Source organism: Pan paniscus, chromosome X, assembly GCF_029289425.2.
Source record: "Pan paniscus chromosome X, NHGRI_mPanPan1-v2.0_pri, whole genome shotgun sequence".
Classification (NCBI taxonomy): domain Eukaryota; kingdom Metazoa; phylum Chordata; class Mammalia; order Primates; family Hominidae; genus Pan; species Pan paniscus.
Window position 1 is genome coordinate 50,542,098 of NC_073272.2, and position 17,952 is coordinate 50,560,049.

General features: G+C 55.2%; 1 protein-coding gene across 6 annotated transcripts; it reads left to right on the forward strand.

The window, feature by feature from the left end:
* Window positions 1–1,297: 1,297 nt before the first annotated feature.
* On the forward strand, window positions 1,298–17,749 carry CCDC120 (coiled-coil domain containing 120). Of its 6 annotated transcripts, none has more exons than XM_008959320.5 (11): window positions 1,298–1,728; window positions 9,776–9,818; window positions 10,052–10,142; window positions 10,285–10,418; window positions 11,684–11,824; window positions 12,193–12,487; window positions 12,859–12,921; window positions 13,277–13,451; window positions 13,570–13,668; window positions 14,996–15,910; window positions 16,364–17,749. In XM_008959320.5, the coding sequence occupies exons 3-11, from the start codon at window positions 10,094–10,096 to the stop codon at window positions 16,476–16,478; spliced, it is 1,986 nt and encodes a 661-aa protein (XP_008957568.3). In that variant the 5' UTR covers window positions 1,298–1,728; window positions 9,776–9,818; window positions 10,052–10,093; the 3' UTR covers window positions 16,479–17,749. The 6 variants fall into 6 exon arrangements, with proteins under 6 accessions (XP_008957568.3, XP_034805714.2, XP_008957563.3 ...); XM_008959315.4 differs by having other exon boundaries at window positions 1,586–1,728; window positions 9,776–9,934; XM_008959314.5 differs by lacking the exon at window positions 1,298–1,728 and adding an exon at window positions 6,830–6,929 and having other exon boundaries at window positions 9,776–9,934.
* Window positions 17,750–17,952: the final 203 nt, after the last annotated feature.

A 17,952-nucleotide genomic window follows, 5' to 3' on the forward strand; every position in this document is an offset into this window, starting at 1 on the left:
TTTGAGATGGAGTCTCACTCTGTTGCCCAGGTTAGAGTGCAGTGGCACTATCTTGGCTCACTGCAACCTCCACCTCCTGGGTTTAAGCGATTCTCCTGCCTCAGCCTCCTGAGTAGCTGGGATTACAGGTGTGAGCCATCATGCCCAGCTAATTTTTTGTATTTTTAGTAGAGACGGGGTTTCACCATGTTGGCCAGGCTGGTCTTGAACTCTTGGCCTCAAGTGATCCACTCGCCTTGGCCTCCCAAAGTGCCGGGATTACAAGTGTGAGCCACTGTTCCCAGCCTGGTACGTAAATTATATCCCAGTTAAGTTGTTTTAAGAAAAAAATCACTGAGAGTGCTTTGTAATTTAGGTCACTTAAGTATGATCCAGGGTGCAAGTAAGTCTTTGGAGGGCTTAGGGGACACATTTGGGGCCACTGGAGTATGATTTGGGAGCCCAATTGGGTAACTACAGCAGGATGGTTGGTGGCTATTCGGAGGTACAGTTGAGGACTGTTGGAGAGTGTTTGAGGTGCAGTTTGGGTCAGTGGAGTGTGGGTTAGAGGTGTAGATGGTGCTGGAGGGTGGCTTGAAATGCAGTTGAAAGACCACAGAAAGTGTAGTTGGGTTATATGGCACAGTGATAGGGGCTGTTGGAAGGTAATTTTGTGGGGATACGAGGGGAGGTCAATGAAAGGTGGCTGGGTAAGAGGGGTCCATGGAACATGGTTTGGAGGTAGTGTGGGTGACTGTTGGAATTATTTTGTGGTGCAGGTGAGGCCCACGTTGAGGGTAATTAGGAATGTTTGGGCTGGTGTTGGGGGCTCCTGGAGAGCCATTTTGGGTCAATGGAGTATGGTTTGGAGGGTACATGGAGAGGAGTTTGGGGTCAATGGAGGGTGTTATGGGTGCACATTGGAAGTAGATAGCAGGTGATTTGGACATGCTGTTTGGAGGGTAATGGTTTCAGGGCTGATTGCAGATGGTTTGATGGAGCAAACTGGGGGTAGTGTAAGGTAGTTTACTGCTACAGCTTGGGTGTCCATAGAGGGTGGACTGGAGGTACCGCTTGGAATCAACAGACAGTAGTTTGGGGATATAATTTGGAGGATAATGGAGGTTGGTTTGGAGTGCATTTGAGGAACAACAGGGAGGGTAGCTGGGGTTTACAGGTGTGGGGATAGCTTACACAGAGCAGCTTGGGGTACTGCTTGAGGGTCCCTGGGGGACGACTTGGGGTGAGGGGCGCCAGTAGGCTCCCTGAGGGGCGTGGCCTCGGCGAGGGAGGGCTCCGCCGCCCTCGAGAAAGCGTGTGCGCACGCGCTCCCAGCTTGTTCGCTCCTGGCGCTCCCAGGGCAAGAAAAATCGAAGACCCGAGCCGGCGCCTGCGCACTTAGTCTCCGCCGCTGCTGTGGTCTCGTGCCCCGCCCCCCGGTCCCCCCACCCCCTAGGCTAGGTTGAGCGGCGGAGGTGGCCGTGCCGCTGGAAGCGGACAGACCCGAGTTAGAGGTGGGGGCGGGGGTCCATCGCCCGCGGCCGGGCCGGCGCTCCCCTCCTACCCTCCCCGCGACCCCCGTCTGGCCCCCACGGCTAACGGTAGCGCAGCCGAACACGGCCCACGGGCAGGGCGCCGAAGAGGAGCAGGCGCGCGCCCGGGGACGAGCAGGGCGCAGTGAGGGAGGGGCGCGTCCACTGCCCCGGCCGGCCTACACCGACCCCGCCTACTGCGGCGCGGGGACCCTTGGTGAGTAACCAGCCCCGCCTGCGGAGGAAGGGAGGGGACAGGGTGGGGTGAAGGCCCGGAAACGCCGACGGGGCGTACCTGCGCGCGCACCCGCGACCTCTGACCCCGTGGCCTCAGCCCTGACCCCTTACGACCTGACTACATCTTTTTTAAACCTCAACCCCTGCTGGCCTTGGCCTCAGGACCTTCCATCCGAGCCCTGACCTAACCATATTCTGGCCTGGTATGATCCTCAACCCCTGTTTTGTCCCCCTAAATCCAGTCCTGACCCCAAACCCCATCCAGTTATGTCCTGGGGATCTTTGACCTGACCCTGATCCTTGCCTGACCCCGTCTCATCTCTGAAACATCTTGCCCTATCCTAATGCCCAACACTGACCCCAGTTTCTGTACTGACGCTTGACCTGTCTGTTCCCTAAACTCTTATCCAGTCTCCAAACCTCTTCCAGTCATGTCCTGTCCCCCTAACCACAATCTGGTGTAGTTCTGTCCTGATTCCTGCCCTCTAACTTCTGTCCTTTCTCTGCACCCTATATGATATCCTCTCCTATATACTCGTGATCTGCATCCTGGCTCACCACCTTCGTCTCCTGCCTTGTCTCTGCCCCTGACTCTGCCCCGTTTTTCCCTCTTTTCTTGTCCCATCACCATACTCATTCCTATCCTCATTGTGTCCTGGTCTTTTCCTGTTCCTGACCTCCATCCTGAACCTGCCCTTTTCCCTGTCCCCTCCTTTGACCACTGGCTTAGCCTTTCCTAGTCATGTCTTCTGACTGCTGTTCTATGTTAATCCTGACCCCTGCCCTGCTGTTTTGTCTCTTTCTTGTACTTTTTCTCTGACCCTTGTCCTGAACCCCACCTTATCCCATCCCCTGGCCAGTGTTCTGGCTCATTCCCCATCCTGCCTCTTGACCTCCATCCTGCGATAACTCTGGCTCTATCTTGTCCCCTACACTCCTTCCTGTTCTGTCCCTTCCCATCCCAGCCCCAGGGTGTTCTTCCCCTTACCATGCCCCTCCACCCTGTTCAGATCTTCTTCCTTCCTAATATCCACTTGCCATCCCTTCTGAGCCCAGGACAGGGGTCCCATTATACTGTGCCCGGAACTTGAAGATTCTGCTGTTCCCAGGACCTCCGAAGTACATCCCAAATGCTTCTCTTAGCAAGAGCAAGCAGCCCTATGTGCCCTGCGTGGCTGATGGGGGTTTTTGTGTGTGATCTCCCCTATCCCCACCCTAGTGATCTTACATAGAGCTTACATTTCTCTTCCTGCCCCAGGAGGGCATGCAACTGTTCCTACGCCCCTGCTCTCCTCCGCAAGTGTGAAAGAATACCCTAAATTATTCAGTGACTCTCTGGGAGTCTGAGAGGTCTGGGTCATGTTTCCAGTCTTGCTGTGTTGGGGACTGCCTCATGTTGGGGGGAAGAGTTAAGAAAATATGAAGAGATGGGGGACCCAGGGGTATGTATGAATCTTCTAGGCCATGTTTGATTCTGGGTGCATGATCCCTGCTTTCCTGGCCTGAAAAAGAAGAAGTCTATTCTAGGCCAAGGCTTCGGGACTTGGTATAGAGGAGGGATGGGGTCAAGGATTCATCCTCCTTCTCTCAGCAGTAAGCAATAAAAATCTTGGTGCTAAGTCCACTCCACCTCTGTGGGGCTTGTCTTGGGGGAGAAGGCCAGGCAGTCACTGGATTTAAGAATCAGGCCTATCCAGTGGTAACAGTAACAACAATAATGCAGTGTTCCCCTCATTGTCCGAATCTCCTTGATTCTGAGGATGATGGGGAGAACTTGGATAGCTAGAGGGTAATGTGTTACTCAATTGGGTTTCGTTCCTGCATTTCTCATAGAGACTAGTGAGTTTGAATAACAAGATGCCAGACCTATCTTATCCTGAAAATCTATCCAAACCTATTGATAACAAAACAAGCATTCCTCACTTTCCCAATCTATTTGGTACCTGAATTCTGAGAGGGAGAGTGCCCGAAGTTCAGACAGTGAAACCTACCAAGTTATTTGAAGGTATTTTGTTTTCACATCTTACATAGTGAGTAGGGAAAATTGAAATAATGAAGAATAATGACTAACTAAAAAATGTATCCAAATCTATGAACTTTCCTGAGCTCCAGGGACAAGAGTTGGGATAGTGAGGGTACCCTGTTATGTAAATGGTTCCTGCATTTTGTTTGGAGGGTAAGGAAAGTTCAAGAATGAGGGATACCAGTCGTATCTCAAAAATGTTTCTGAATCCATTCAGTTCTTGCATTTGGATGGTGAGAGTTCAGACAATTTCTCTAATGTATTTGGTTCCTGCATTTTTGATGTTGAGAAAGGAGAGGTTGGATCATGAGGGAAACAGCTCTGTTTCAAATATGTCTCATTTGGTGAGCAGGGAGGGTACCGTGTCTAGATAGCAATGGGATTTGGAAGCTGAGGGATACCAGTTCTGTCTCAAAAATGCATCTGAGGCCCGGCGCGGTGGCTCACGCCTGTAATCCCAGCACTTTGGGAGGCCGAGGCGGGTGGATCACGAGGTCTGGAGTTCGAGCCCATCCTGGCCAAGATGGTGAAACCCCGTCTCTACTAAAAATACAAAAATTAGCTGGGTGTGGTGGCACGCACCTGTAATCCCAGCTACTCAGGAGGCTGAAGCAGGGAACTGCTTGAACCCGGGAGGTGGAGGTTGCAGTGAGCCGAGATCATGCCACTGCACTCCAGCCTGGGTGACAGGGTGAGACTCCGTCTCAAAAAAAAAAAAAAAAATTGCGTCTGAATACATTTAGTCTCTGATTTTGGATAGCAAGAGTTCAGACAAGTTATCTGAGGAAAAACAACTGTTTCAAATGTATCAAGTGAGACTGAAGGACACCAGCTCTGTCTGGAAAAAATGTGTCTGAATGTATCTACTTGATTCCTGACTTCCTGTGGGGAAGAATACTTGTAACTGTGACAGCCAACATACACTGAGCTCTTACCAGGCACTGTTCTGCACAAGCTTTAAATGTATTAACTGATTTAATGCTCACAATAGCCCCGTGAGGTACATACTGTTATCATCGTCCCCAATTGACAGAGAGGTTAAGTGACTTGTTCAAGCAGTCACACAGCTAGTAAGTGGCAGAGCTGGGTTGAATCCCAGACTCACCATTTACTAGTGATAGCAGGGTCACGTGAGGCCCAGGGCCCAGCTGGGGTAGGGCTTAGAGGTTGGGTCCTCTTCGAGGCTATTAAAAGTCATGGACCAGGGCAATGATGTGTGTTAGTGACTGCCCCATTTGTCTGCCTGGCCCAGGAGGTCCAGTTACCTGCTCTCCCCCAGTTACCCCCACAACAGCCCACCTCTGTGTGAGTGTATTAATTGTTGTTAGTAAGAGTCATTAATGACATGGTGTGTTTCCTTGCACTGTGAAATGCCTTTCAGAGTTACTTGGGGCCTCCATTGTCTCTGTAACCACCTTTTACCCATTTTACAGATGAGGAGACCTAAGCTTTGAGACTCAATCTACATTGCCAGCCAGATTCTCATCCCTCTTGGCTCTGATTTTATTACTGTCTCGCTTCCCAACATCTTTGGTGGCCCATAAGAGGTGGGAGAGGCTGTGGCCGAGAGGACACTCCCCAATGCCCACCTTACCACTGCCCGCCCCAGGCAGTGAAGTGGGGAGGGCGATGAAAGGGGCCTTTGTGTTCCATGCTGGAAATCTCACACCCAGGAAGAAAGGTGGGCAGGGATGGTGGGAGGCCTTAATAGTATGAGTCTGGGGCATTGCTGATTCAGAGCGAGCTCCTCTCTAGGCCCAGCCCATCTGCAGCTTTTCTCACTTCAGGTCATGGTGTGGGCTGCTGCAGGGGTCTGGGTAGGGCTTGGGCCCTGGGTCACAGAGCAGATGGTCCTGAATGGAGCACAGGATGTGTGCTGTGTGCCGAGACTGGCCCAGAGCTCAAGTGGTAGTGGTGATGGTGGTGGTGGTGATGGTGGTGGTGGTGGGCGGGGTGAGGGGAGGCAGGGACAGTACGTCGTAAGGACTCAAAGCTCTCATTTCCTTCTCTGGCATGAAGCCTGACTCTCTGAAGAAGAGAGACCCAGCATGGATGTGAAGAAGCATGAGCCCCCTTCCCTACTTCTCCTTCCCACTTGCAGGAGTAGCCTCTGTCTGCCTCCCAGCCAGGACCCAGCCCCCGGAAATTCTGATTTCACCTGCTCTTCTGCCACTGTGATCTGAATCAGGCCTCTTCACCTTTCCAGGCTCAGCTTCTGCATCTATAAAATGGCTGTGAGGAGGCTGGGTCTGTGCCATCCTGCTACATTTGTAGGAACCAAGAGGGATCAAAACCCATAAGTGTTTTGTAGGGTGTAAGTTGTGCTTGATTTATTGAGATTATTTCTTCTGGAGCCACAGAAGGATCTTGAGACCTGACCTCTCCTTAGAAAGGTTGACTTCCTCTGTCCCCAACTTGGGAAACTGTTATTCCCCAGTGAGGGTGGGAATTGCCCCAAGGCCTTCTACCACTGCCTTGCCCTGGGAGGAAAGGGTAGAGGCCTCAGAATGTGATGCTTACTGCCAAGACACAAAAACCCAGTTTACACCCGAAGCCTCCCATGTACTTTACAGCTCCCCACACCTCTATGGCCCAGATCCAAGTTGCCCCTTGGGTGGGCAGCGTCTAATCCTCTGGGAATTTGGGCAGTAGGAGAGGCAGCTGCTACTCCCACCACTCTCAGCCCTTCTTCCCAGTTTTCTGCTAAGTGTACGGGGTGAGGAGGCACAGGCCTCCATGCCTGGCCAGTTTTAAAAAAAATTTTTGTAGAGATGGGGGTCTCATTATGTTGCACAGTCTGGCCTTGAACTCTTGGCTTCAAGCAATCCTCCCACCTCAGCCTCCCAAAGTGCTGAGATTACAGGCACCAGCTACCCTGCCTGGCCCAGGCTGTCTTCTTAGACATGCTGAGCACCCTGAGTGGACCTGGCCCTGAAACTGCCCCCAGGGGTGACCCTAGTCCTGGTGGCAGACAGGCAAGGGTTAAAAGGTGTGGGCCGGCCCAGTTCCTGGCCAGGTAGGCTGGGCCATTACCTAGTGGGAGGTGGCCAAGGCATCTGCCACTGCTGCTGACTGCCACTACCAGCCGGAGCCAGGGCCTGGTTGAGACAACTATTTTTGAGGTATCTGAGGCTACCCCACAGCACTCTCTGGCATTGGTGAGCACCTGGGAGCAGTGGGCCCAGGGTGCGAGGGGGATAAGGGCATTGGGGAGCTGGGGCAGGGTGTACTGAAGTTCCCTTCGGTAGAGAGCTAGGTCTGTGGGAGAGGCACACCAACAATGCAGGGCAGGGTGGTGGTGGGGGGGTAGGGGGGCAGTGAGAATGGAGGGCCTGAGGACAGGGGCAAAGCCCAAAACACCAGTTTCCTTTCCTGGCACCAAGCCGATTCCCGGCCGGAAATGGACGAGGAGGGATCGGGGAAAAGAGAAGTATGAGTCCCCCCTTCTCCACCCTATCCCTGCTTCCTTTCCTACCCCCCAGGAGTAGCCTCTGTCCTCCCCCAACCCAGGGCCCAGCTCTCCAAGAAAGACCAGACTGGGCTACTAAGAAACCATTACTCAGGCACCTGCCTGCCTATGCCTGATTTGTTCACTGCAGTGGAGGAAGCAGGGGCTCTGGGGAGGGTAATGGCCCAGACATTGAGATTTTGTATTTGCTCTAATAGTGGCAGGATGTGGAAATGACCCCCCAAGTGTTGGGGTGCCACCCAGGTGAGGTATCTTGGTTGTAAACAGTTATTACAGCCAGGAATTTCTTTCTCGGCTGTGGTGTCAGAATGGCAGACCTGAAAAACCTGCCGGGCCCGCCTCTGGGTGTGGGGGGTGCCCTCTACTGCTCTCCCGCTGCAGCTGGTCCCTGGGACAGGATGGGGGCCATGGGGTAACTGGTAGGGGGAGACCTGGGGTTGGTGTGGGGGTGTGCTGGGGAGGGGTTTGCTGGGATCCCTTTCTCGCCATCTGGGCGGGGATGAGGCAGCTCCAGGCCCCAAGGCAAGTATGCAGAGGGCAGGTGAGCGGAGGCAGAGGCTTAGGAACTGGGTGTGGGGGTGTGGGGCGTTGACTGTGTCTAGCCTGCCCAGTGACCCCATGACTCATACTCTAACTATGTCCCCCCGAGGTCGGGCTGATAGGGAGGAGTTGGGGTTCCTGTGTGGACCCTGTCTGGACTTCCAGGACGCTCTGAGAAATTAGAGAAGAAAGGATTGGCTGGGTGCAGTGCCTCACGCATGTAATCCCAGCACTTTGGGAGGCCGAGGCGGGTGGATCACCTGAGGTCAGGAGTTCGAGACCAGCCTGGCCAACATGATGAAACCCAATTTCTACTAAAAATACAAAAGTAGCCAGGCATGGTGGCATGCACCTGTAATCCCAGCTACTTTGGAGGCTGAAGTGGGAGAATTGCTTGAACCTGGGAAGTGGAGGCTGCAGTGAGCCAAGATCGTGCCACCACTGCATTCCAGCCTAAGTGACAGAGCCAGACCCTATCTCCAAAAAAAAAAAAAAAAAAATCGAAGCAGCCCAGCATGGAATTGGGATTGGATTGGGACCAATGCTGGCAAGGGGGACTGTGGATGGAGTTGGGTTCCTGTTGGGGTAAAGGAAGGTTCCAGGGAACCCTGTGAGAGTTCCTTGGGCCTAAATGGGGGCTGGGAAAGTTGGAGCCCCAGTGATCTGGGATGTGGAGGAACCCCTGCCATGCTGGGAAGTGTCAGACCTTAGATGAGTGGGGATGTGGGGCCTGGGTTTGTCAAAAGGCTTTAGGGACTGATCCCCACCCCTGCTGTTGAAGGCAGGGCACCGCTGCTTCAAGAGAGGGGTACAGGCCCTATGGGGCAGGCAGGAGGACTGCAGAGAAACATGACACCTTACAAGCAGCTTGGCCTCACCCCACAATACACAGATGGGGAAGGGGCTTGAACCCATGCCTCCTTGGTTGGCTGGGTCTTCCTCACACCAGGCTAACATGTCATGACAAGCTGCCGACTTCAAGGTAGGTGATAATGGGAGCTCTGTGGCCCCATAAAGCCCTCCCAGTCACCTGCCACCTAGGTTAGGCCAGGTGGTGGGAGGTGATGTCACTCAGCTGCCCAGCTGGGGACTGAGCATGATGTGGAAGGAAGGGAGCAAACTCCAGAGGAGGGGTGGCCAGCCAAGGCAGGTGAGCCATCGGGGGCAGAGAAGGAGGCAGGAGGCAGGAGGCAGGTGGTTCGTTATTTGCAGCTGTGGACTTTGCTTCTCACAAATCCCAGCAGGAGGACTTCCCTACACTAGGCTCAGGACAGGCTGTCATGGCGAGAGGGGCTGGAGGGACCCTGGGTCAAGTGAACATTCTCCTTGCTGCACCAGAGCTACAGAATGGAGTTGGGACAAGCACAGACCCACAGATCTGAGCTTGAACCCTGGCTCCACCGCCTCCTCATTCACTTACTCTATCTTTTATTCATTCAGCTGGCACCCATTCATTGAGCACTTGTGTGTACAGCCATGTTCAGGGTGCTGGTGATGCTGCTGAAAATGGGACAGATAATGTTTCCTGTCCTCGTCGATGTTCCAGGAGGCACAATCTCTTGTTGGACAACCGTTTGTGAGAGGATATAACTGTGGAAGTGATAATTAAGTTCTAGAATGATAAGTGTGATGCAGGGGCTGGGGTGGTGAGAGGTTGAAGAAAGCACTTCAGGCAGCATCCACAGCCTGGGCAAAGGCCCTGAGGCCTGAGGGACCAGGGAGCTTATGAGGAAGTTGGTGGAGTTAGAGCGGTTCTCATGAGCGAGAGTGTAGGACCAGAGGGGTGGGCCTGGTTTATGTCTGTGGCTATGGGCCAGTTATTTCACCTCTGTGCCTTCCTTTCCTCATCTCTAAAATGGGGATACGAATCTTTCCGGGTGGCTCTGAAGATTGAGTGTGGCATCATAGGTAACTGTTGCAGGCACCCAGGTGTTGACTGCGTGTCCATTGTTGTTATAGTTGGTTGAATCTGTCCCATTAATTCTCCTTCCCCAGGCAAGACTCGTGGCTGTGACCCATGGGCCTCTGAGGAGGCGTTGTAAGTCCGCCCAGCTCCCCACTTGCTGTGCTCTCACTCAATGCGAAGGGAACCAAGGTACCAGGGCCAAGTGGATCCAGACATCCACACGGATTCTGAAAGGGCAGGTCAAGCAGGCACGTGGGGCCCAGGTTACCCCTTATTCCCCGCTGTGGCATGGGAAGCTGGGAAGGGCTGGGGGTTGGGGTATCATGGGATGTGCTTCCTTAACGGCTCCTGTGTGTCACTGCCAGACTTTGTCCAGCCATCAGCCACGGCCTCTCGACAGCACCAAGATGGAAGTCAAAGGTCAGCTGATCAGCTCTCCTACCTTCAATGCCCCAGGTCGGTGGCTGCTTCCCCTCCTGCTGCCTCCTCCCCTGCTCTGAATCACCACCTGCTTGCTCGGGAAGAGTTGGTCCCTTGCCCCACAGCTGCTCCAGAATGCCCTGGCTGTCCCACTGATCTTTGCTCCCTCTCTGTCCAGCTGCCCTGTTCGGAGAGGCTGCCCCTCAGGTGAAGTCAGAGCGTCTGCGGGGGCTGCTTGACCGGCAGCGGACCCTGCAGGAGGCCCTGAGCCTGAAACTTCAGGAGCTCCGCAAAGTGTGTCTCCAGGAGGCGGTGAGGGCCTGGCCCTAGGGGTATCAGGCGGGGAGGTTGGGAGGAGGTGAGGAGCTGGGGCCCCTAGGTAGACAGACTTGGGTGGCAATTCCTCAACCACTTGTCTTGGCTGTAGATTCCCTGTCACCTACTTTCTCCTCAAAGCTCAGCTTAGATGTGTTAGAATGAATGAAATAGGCTGGGCGCTGTGGCTCACACCTGTAATCCCAGCACTTTGGGAGGCCGAGGCAGGTGGATCACCTGAGGTCGGGAGTTCGAGACCAGCCTGACCAACATGGAGAAATCCCGTCTCTACTAAAAATGCAAAATTAGGCTGGGCGCAGTGGCTCACGCCTGTAATCCCAGCACTTTGGGAGGCCAAGGTGGGCGGAACACGATGTCAGGAGATCGAGACCATCCTGGCTAACACGGTGTAACCCCGTCTCTACTAAAAATACAAAAAATTAGTCAGGCGTGGTGGCGGGCACCTATAGTTCCAGCTACTCGGGAGGCTGAGGCAGGAGAATGGCATGAACCCGGGAGGCGGAGCTTGCAGTGAGCCGAGATTGCGCCACTGCACTCCAGCCTGGGCGACAGAGCAAGACTCTGTCTCAAAAAAAAAAAAAAAAAAAAAAAGCAAAATTAGCTGGGTGTGGTGATCCCAGCTTCTTGGGAGGCTGAGGCAGGAGAATCGCTTAAACCCTGGAGGTAGAGGTTGCGGTGAGCTGAGATTGCGCCATTGCACTCCAGCCTGGGCAACAAGAGCAAAACTCCACCTCAAAAAAAAAAAATATGGTAATACAGGCCCACTGTTGACAATTTCAAATCCAACAAACCTCAGAAAACAGGTTCTGTCCAAAATTTGGCAGCACAGTCTGACCTGAACTGGCACAGGGTGATCTGTAGTTTCAGTTTACCCCTCTTACTGTGAATGCCCACAGTGTGCCGGAAATAATACTACAGCTCAGACCACGCAGCCACAGCCCCTGAAGGGAGTTATATAATACTTAGGATCTCGATGGTGTCACCTTTATAAAAACAAAACAATTCTGGATTCCAAAGCAGGTCTCCCTGCCTCCCATGCCCACCACCCCAGGGGTTTGGGCCACTGAGGTTTGGGCACACCTGCCTAGTGGAGATACTGGTAGGAGGGAGGGGAGTATCGTGCGTGGTTGCTGAGCAGGGCCAGGCTCCTGGTAGGACTTCTGTAGCTTCTGGGATCATTAATGCTTCACCCCATCCTTCCAACTAACCCTTGGTAGTCTCTGACCCCTGCCTCCCACCAGGAGCTGACTGGCCAGCTGCCCCCTGAGTGCCCACTAGAGCCTGGTGAACGGCCCCAGTTGGTCCGCCGGCGGCCCCCCACAGCCCGCGCCTACCCTCCACCGCACCCCAACCAAGCACACCACTCCTTGTGCCCTGCTGAGGTGAGCAGATGGGTGTGGAGAGCAAGAGGGTGGGGAGAGGGGACAGGTACAGAGGAGTGGCCAGGAGGAAGGTGTGGGGAGGGGGCTTGTGGCCAGGTGAGGGAGAGGCTAAGATGAGAAGGAAAAGGGCTTCTGGAGTTAGGTTCCTGCAATGAGGGAGGATGCTGGTCCCTAACTGTCAGGACAGGCCTCCCACCCTAAGGAAGATGAACAGACCCAGCCCTTCACCAAGAGAGGTCCTGACACGCCCCCTCCCCGGGGTGAATAGGTCTGAATAGGCTGCAGGAAGTGCAGGCCAGCCTCTACTGGGTTTGGCCCCGCCAGGTCCCTGTTCCTGGCCATTTCCAACATTTGGGTGGGCCCGACAGGAGCTGGCTCTTGAGGCCCTGGAACGCGAGGTGTCAGTGCAACAGCAGATCGCGGCGGCCGCCCGCCGCCTGGCCTTGGCCCCTGATCTGAGCACCGAGCAGCGCCGGCGCCGGCGCCAGGTCCAGGCAGATGCACTGAGGAGGCTGCATGAGCTAGAGGAGCAGCTCGGGGATGTCCGGGCCCGCCTTGGCCTCCCAGTGCTCCCGCTGCCCCAGCCACTGCCACTGTCCACGGGGTCAGTGATCACCGCCCAGGGAGTCTGCCTGGGCATGCGTCTTGCTCAGCTCAGCCAAGGTGAGCATCCCCTGGTGAGGGTGGGAGAGTGGACACTGGCAAATGGATGTGGTAGGGCTGGGATGGGTGACTGGCCGGTGAAAACCGGGAGGTAGGCACAACTCAAGTGGCCCAACCCGTGAGAAGAGTTGCGACAAACTGGCTTACCGGAAAGGACAAACTGTGGGGGACTGATGAATATCTGCCAGGACAGTCAGGAACCAAACTGGGGTGGTCTTGGGCTCTGGTAAAAGCAGATTCTTGGGACAGGAACAGGATGAGGCGGAAACTGGCCAGAAGGTGGCCCAAGTAGAGGTGCCCACCCAGTGGTGTAAGGGGGCAGCACCCAGGCCTGGGAGTGAGAGGCCCACTTCTCCCCCTCTCACCTGTAGAGGACGTAGTTCTGCACTCAGAGAGCAGCTCCCTCTCAGAGTCTGGGGCCAGCCATGACAACGGTGAGGACTCCTATCCCCCAAACCTGCCCCCGACTCCTACGTCCCTTTAGCCCATCCCCTTTATTCATCCGACCACATCCTGCATGATCAGCCCATCCTTTGATGCCCAGCCCCTCCTGTGCTGCTTCAGCTTCTCCTTAGCCATGCTCCATCTTCCTATGGGTCCCCCATCTTCTTAGCCTCACCCCACCCCAGCCCCACAGCCCCAGAACCTACTTGTCAGCCTTAGTTCCTCCTCAGCCTGCTTAACCTGTCCCAGCACTTTGCCCCTCCCCATGGCCTTGCCCCCCAGCTTGTCCTGCCCCCTCTGGGCCCCCCTCATTGAATTCTATCCCACTTGCTCTCTTCCACTCAGAGGAGCCCCATGGCTGCTTCTCTCTGGCCGAGCGCCCCTCACCACCCAAGGCTTGGGACCAGCTGCGGGCAGTATCTGGGGGGAGCCCTGAGCGGCGAACCCCATGGAAACCACCTCCATCAGATCTTTATGGGGATCTGAAGAGCCGGCGGAACTCTGTGGCCAGCCCCACCAGGTGAGAATGAGCCCCTCCTCCCCTCCGCAGGAGCTGGGAATGGGATAGCAAGCCTGGGCTGGCAGAGGGTCTGCTGGTGGGTACAGTCTCTAACCTAGGCCTGCCTGTCTCTGTCTAGCCCCACACGCTCGCTGCCCAGGAGTGCCTCCAGTTTTGAGGGGCGAAGTGTGCCTGCCACCCCTGTCCTCACCCGGGGCGCTGGCCCCCAGCTCTGCAAGTAAGGGGAATCTGAGGGTGGGCTGGAGGATCAGAGGGGAGGGAACCATTAGTTCTCACTGGAAGCTTGAGGACAACATTATCAAAAGGTGGGATGGCTGGGCGCGGTGGCTCACGCTTGTAATCCCAGCACTTTCGGAGGCCGAGGCGGGCGGGTTACTTGAGGTCAGGGGTTCAAGACCAGCCTGACCAACATGGTGAAACCCTGTCTCTAATAAAAATACAAAAATTAGCTGGGCATGGTGGGGCATGCCTGTAATCCCAGCTACTTGGGAGGCTGAGGCAGGAGAATCGCTTGAACCCGGGAGGCAGAGGTTGCAGTGAGCTGAGATCAACATCGTGCCATTGCACTCCAGCCTGGGCGACAAGAGCGAAACTCCGTCTCAAAACAAACAAAAAAAAGGTGTGGGACATGGGAGGCTGGGCATTAAAGGTGAGCAGGCATCTCGGTGGATAATGGGATAGGAGTCAGTCTCCTCATTTGTGAAATGGAAATAATAATATCTGCCTTTGAAAGACATGGACATAATAAGTTCTGGTTAACATATACTGAGTGCCTGCCATCTGCTAGGAATTAAGTGTTTTACGTGGCATCAACTCATTTAATCATAATGAGATCCCTATGAGGTGAGTGCTATTGTTATTCCCATTTTATAGATGAGGCAAGTGAGGCACAGAAAGGTTAAGTAACTTGTTAGTAAACTGAAGTCCTGGAGTTTGAGCCCAGGCAAGTTTTACTCTAGAGTCCATGCTTTTAACCACTGTCCTCTTCTGCTTCTTAAACAGAGTGCCTACTTTCCCCAGGCTCTGAACAAAACCAAGTCCCCGTCCTTGTGGGGCTTGCGTTCTGTGAACGGTGGCTGTTGGGATGGTAGCTTTGGGTGGTTCATACGTATGGTCGGATAGAGAATTCAGGCAGGGTTTTACATGTGAGCCCTAAGGCCTAGGACTTAATCCTGGAGGCCGTGCGAGCCATGAGAACGGCCTTAGCAGGGGGAGGGGTCAGCTGGATTAGGAACAGCCCCCTGCCCGGCATCTACTCTGCTAGCCTTTCCTCTGAGTCCCTACACAGATTTACACCTCTCTTGGAGCTAACAGTGCCAGGCCTCCCCCACGCATTTCTACCCCTGACCGCCTAGCCTAGGATAGAACCTCAGCTGCCCTTTACATGTCACTACCTGCCACCTTTATACACACAGCTTCCAACCTTGGGCCCATTTGGAGATGTGAAAGTGAAGGCTTAGAAAGGGCTGGGGTAGGGAGGGCACTGCACGCCTTCTGCCTGATTTTTCTGACCCTATTCCCATGACCCTCGCCTCTCACCCCAGACCTGAAGGCCTTCATTCTCGTCAGTGGTCCGGCAGCCAGGACTCCCAGATGGGCTTCCCCCGGGCCGACCCTGCCTCCGATCGCGCCTCCCTCTTCGTAGCTCGCACCCGCCGCAGCAACAGTTCTGAGGCCCTGCTGGTGGACCGGGCCGCTGGTGGGGGAGCTGGCTCCCCGCCTGCCCCTCTGGCTCCCTCTGCCTCTGGCCCCCCAGTCTGCAAGAGCAGTGAGGTGCTGTATGAGCGCCCCCAACCAACCCCTGCCTTCTCCTCCCGCACAGCAGGCCCCCCAGACCCTCCCCGGGCCGCCCGGCCTAGCTCAGCTGCCCCTGCCTCCCGAGGTGCCCCCCGGCTCCCACCTGTGTGTGGAGACTTCCTCTTGGACTATTCCTTGGACCGGGGCCTGCCCCGCAGTGGCGGTGGAACAGGCTGGGGGGAGCTGCTGCCTGCAGCTGAGGTCCCAGGACCCCTCTCCCGCCGGGATGGGCTCCTCACCATGCTCCCCGGCCCACCACCTGTGTATGCAGCTGACAGCAACAGCCCCCTCCTCCGCACCAAGGACCCCCACACCCGTGCCACTCGCACTAAGCCCTGTGGCCTGCCCCCAGAGGCTGCCGAAGGCCCTGAGGTGCATCCAAACCCTCTGCTGTGGATGCCCCCACCCACCCGCATCCCCTCGGCTGGTGAACGCAGTGGCCACAAGAACCTGGCTCTGGAGGGGCTGCGGGACTGGTACATCCGGAACTCGGGACTGGCTGCGGGGCCCCAGCGCCGGCCTGTGCTCCCTTCCGTGGGCCCGCCACACCCACCCTTCCTCCATGCCCGCTGCTATGAGGTGGGCCAGGCGCTGTACGGGGCCCCCAGCCAGGCGCCACTCCCACACTCGAGGAGTTTCACGGCGCCCCCTGTCTCTGGCAGGTATGGGGGGTGCTTTTACTGATGGGTAGGGGTCTCGTAAGGCAGATGGCGAAGATATCCAGGCCAGGGAGTGGCTAGTCATGATAGCTAATGAATTGGACCATGAGGAAACTAGCTGCTGTGATGGCACAGGGTCACTCTACTGCACATGACCTGCATTAGTCCATGGGGTCCTGGTGGAGGGGATCTTGGGCACTGGTAGCAGCAATTCTTTATCAAGTTATAGGCTGAAGATGAGCCTTGAAGCCAGGGTGCCGGGAGGAAGGGACATCTCATGCCCCTTGCTGTTTTCTTCCTTTTTTCTCCATGCCCCAGAGCCTGAAAGTGCTGTCCTGTGCCTGCCTCCACCTCTTTAACGAGCCTCTTTTCCTTTCTTTTTCTGTGTCTTGTCTGTCTTTTCCTCTTCTTGTCTTCCCCGCCCTGTCCTCCGGATTCCTGCTACCCCTTCCAAAGATACTACGCGGACTTCCTGTATCCCCCGGAGCTGAGCGCTCGTTTAAGTGACCTGACGCTAGAGGGGGAGCAGTCCTCCAGTTCTGACACCCAGACCCCGGGGACACTGGTCTGACCCCTTCTGATATGTCCCTTGTTGGCCTGGGCACGATTCCAGTCTGGGGAGCACACAGCTGACCTCGCTGGGCCCTGGGGTGTGGTTGCTCTCAGTCCTGAGCGGAGTGCGCCAACCTAATCTTCCAAGGCCCCTGGCTCCCCGTAGGCCCAGGAAGGTGTCTGACACCCTGCTTCTTCTCTCACACTGTGCTGGGGACTGGGGGCCCTCAGCCAGCTTAAAAGAGGGGGGATGATGTCATGGGGACCCCAAGCCCCTTCCTCCATTTATGTTTACAGTTGTGACTTAGGTATTCACTGTCTTCCTCCAACACTAGGCGTTTTACAAAAGGGAAACTGTGATCTCATCTGGTTGGGTTCATTCCTGTTCCCATGCCCAACCAGGTTCCATTCAGGAACCCCCTCCATAAAATGGACCATATCGGGTCTCAGGGCCATTTAGGGCAGCCAGGAGACTCCGGTGTGAACAGAAATCCCTGCCACGCATCGCCAGGGCAGTTGTTGGGGCAGTGGGCTCTCTGCCCACACTTGGAAGGACTGCAGTCTGGGTAGGATGCCTGAAAGAGCCCAACCCCGTCTGTGCCCATGGCCTCTGCCCTGACCACCCCGTCAGGAGGCCCCACAGGAGGGGTAAAGGGAAGAGCCATCAGGTGTGCTGTGTCCTGGGATCCTGTGGGGGTTGAACTTGGCATCTACCAGATCTGGCACCCGGTAGATGCCAGTGAAATCCTCAGGTGAGGTCTGCCTACGGGCCACGGGCCACTCACCACTCACACCTTCCTTGGCTTTCCTTCCACCCTTTTTTTTTTCTCGAGACGGAGTCTTGCTCTGTCACCAGGCTGGAGTGCAGTGGCGCAATCTCAGCTCACTGCAACCTCTGCCTCCTGGGTTCTCCTGCCTCACCCTCCCGAGTAGCTGGGATTACAGGCACACGCCACCATGCCCGGCTAATTTTTGTATTCTTAGTAGAGACAAGGTTTCACCATATTGGCCAGGCTGGTCTTGAACTCTTGACCTCGTGATCTGCCTGCCTTGGCCTCCCAAAGTGCTTGGATTACAGCCGTGAGCCACTGCACCCAGCCCCAATCCACCACTTTTTAAGCAAACCCACACAAGTTGTGTTTTCTATGATACCTGTCTGTGATTTTCGGAGCTGGGGGTTCCCCTACCCCCTTTTCCTGGCGTTAAGCTTTTCTTTTTATACCAGTGGATCTGGACCCAAGACATTACCCACACTGGAAGGGGATTTGTATAATAAATGTGTAAACTGAACCCATGTGTTGCTGCTCTGTCTGCCTCACCTTGAGGACCCACACCTCTAGTCAAGACCAGATAATATATTTTTGCAGGAAAAAACATACCTTGGGAATAGCCTGTGATAGTGTCATCTGTTTTGACTTTACTTGCTTTGTGATGTGGGGCAACTTCTTTGCCTGTCTGCACTCAGATTTCTAGCCAACCTCAAACAATAACTC

Excerpts from the sequence above, each read along its gene's own strand:
- CCDC120 (XM_063601625.1), top strand. The coding sequence starts at position 9,859 with ATGCGAAGGGAACCAAGGTACCAGGGCCAAGTGGATCCAGACATCCAC. Across the intron at positions 12,922-13,276 it reads TGGGGCCAGCCATGACAACG|AGGAGCCCCATGGCTGCTTC; the intron begins GTGAGGACTCCT and ends TCTTCCACTCAG. Across the intron at positions 15,911-16,363 it reads GCGCCCCCTGTCTCTGGCAG|ATACTACGCGGACTTCCTGT; the intron begins GTATGGGGGGTG and ends CCCCTTCCAAAG.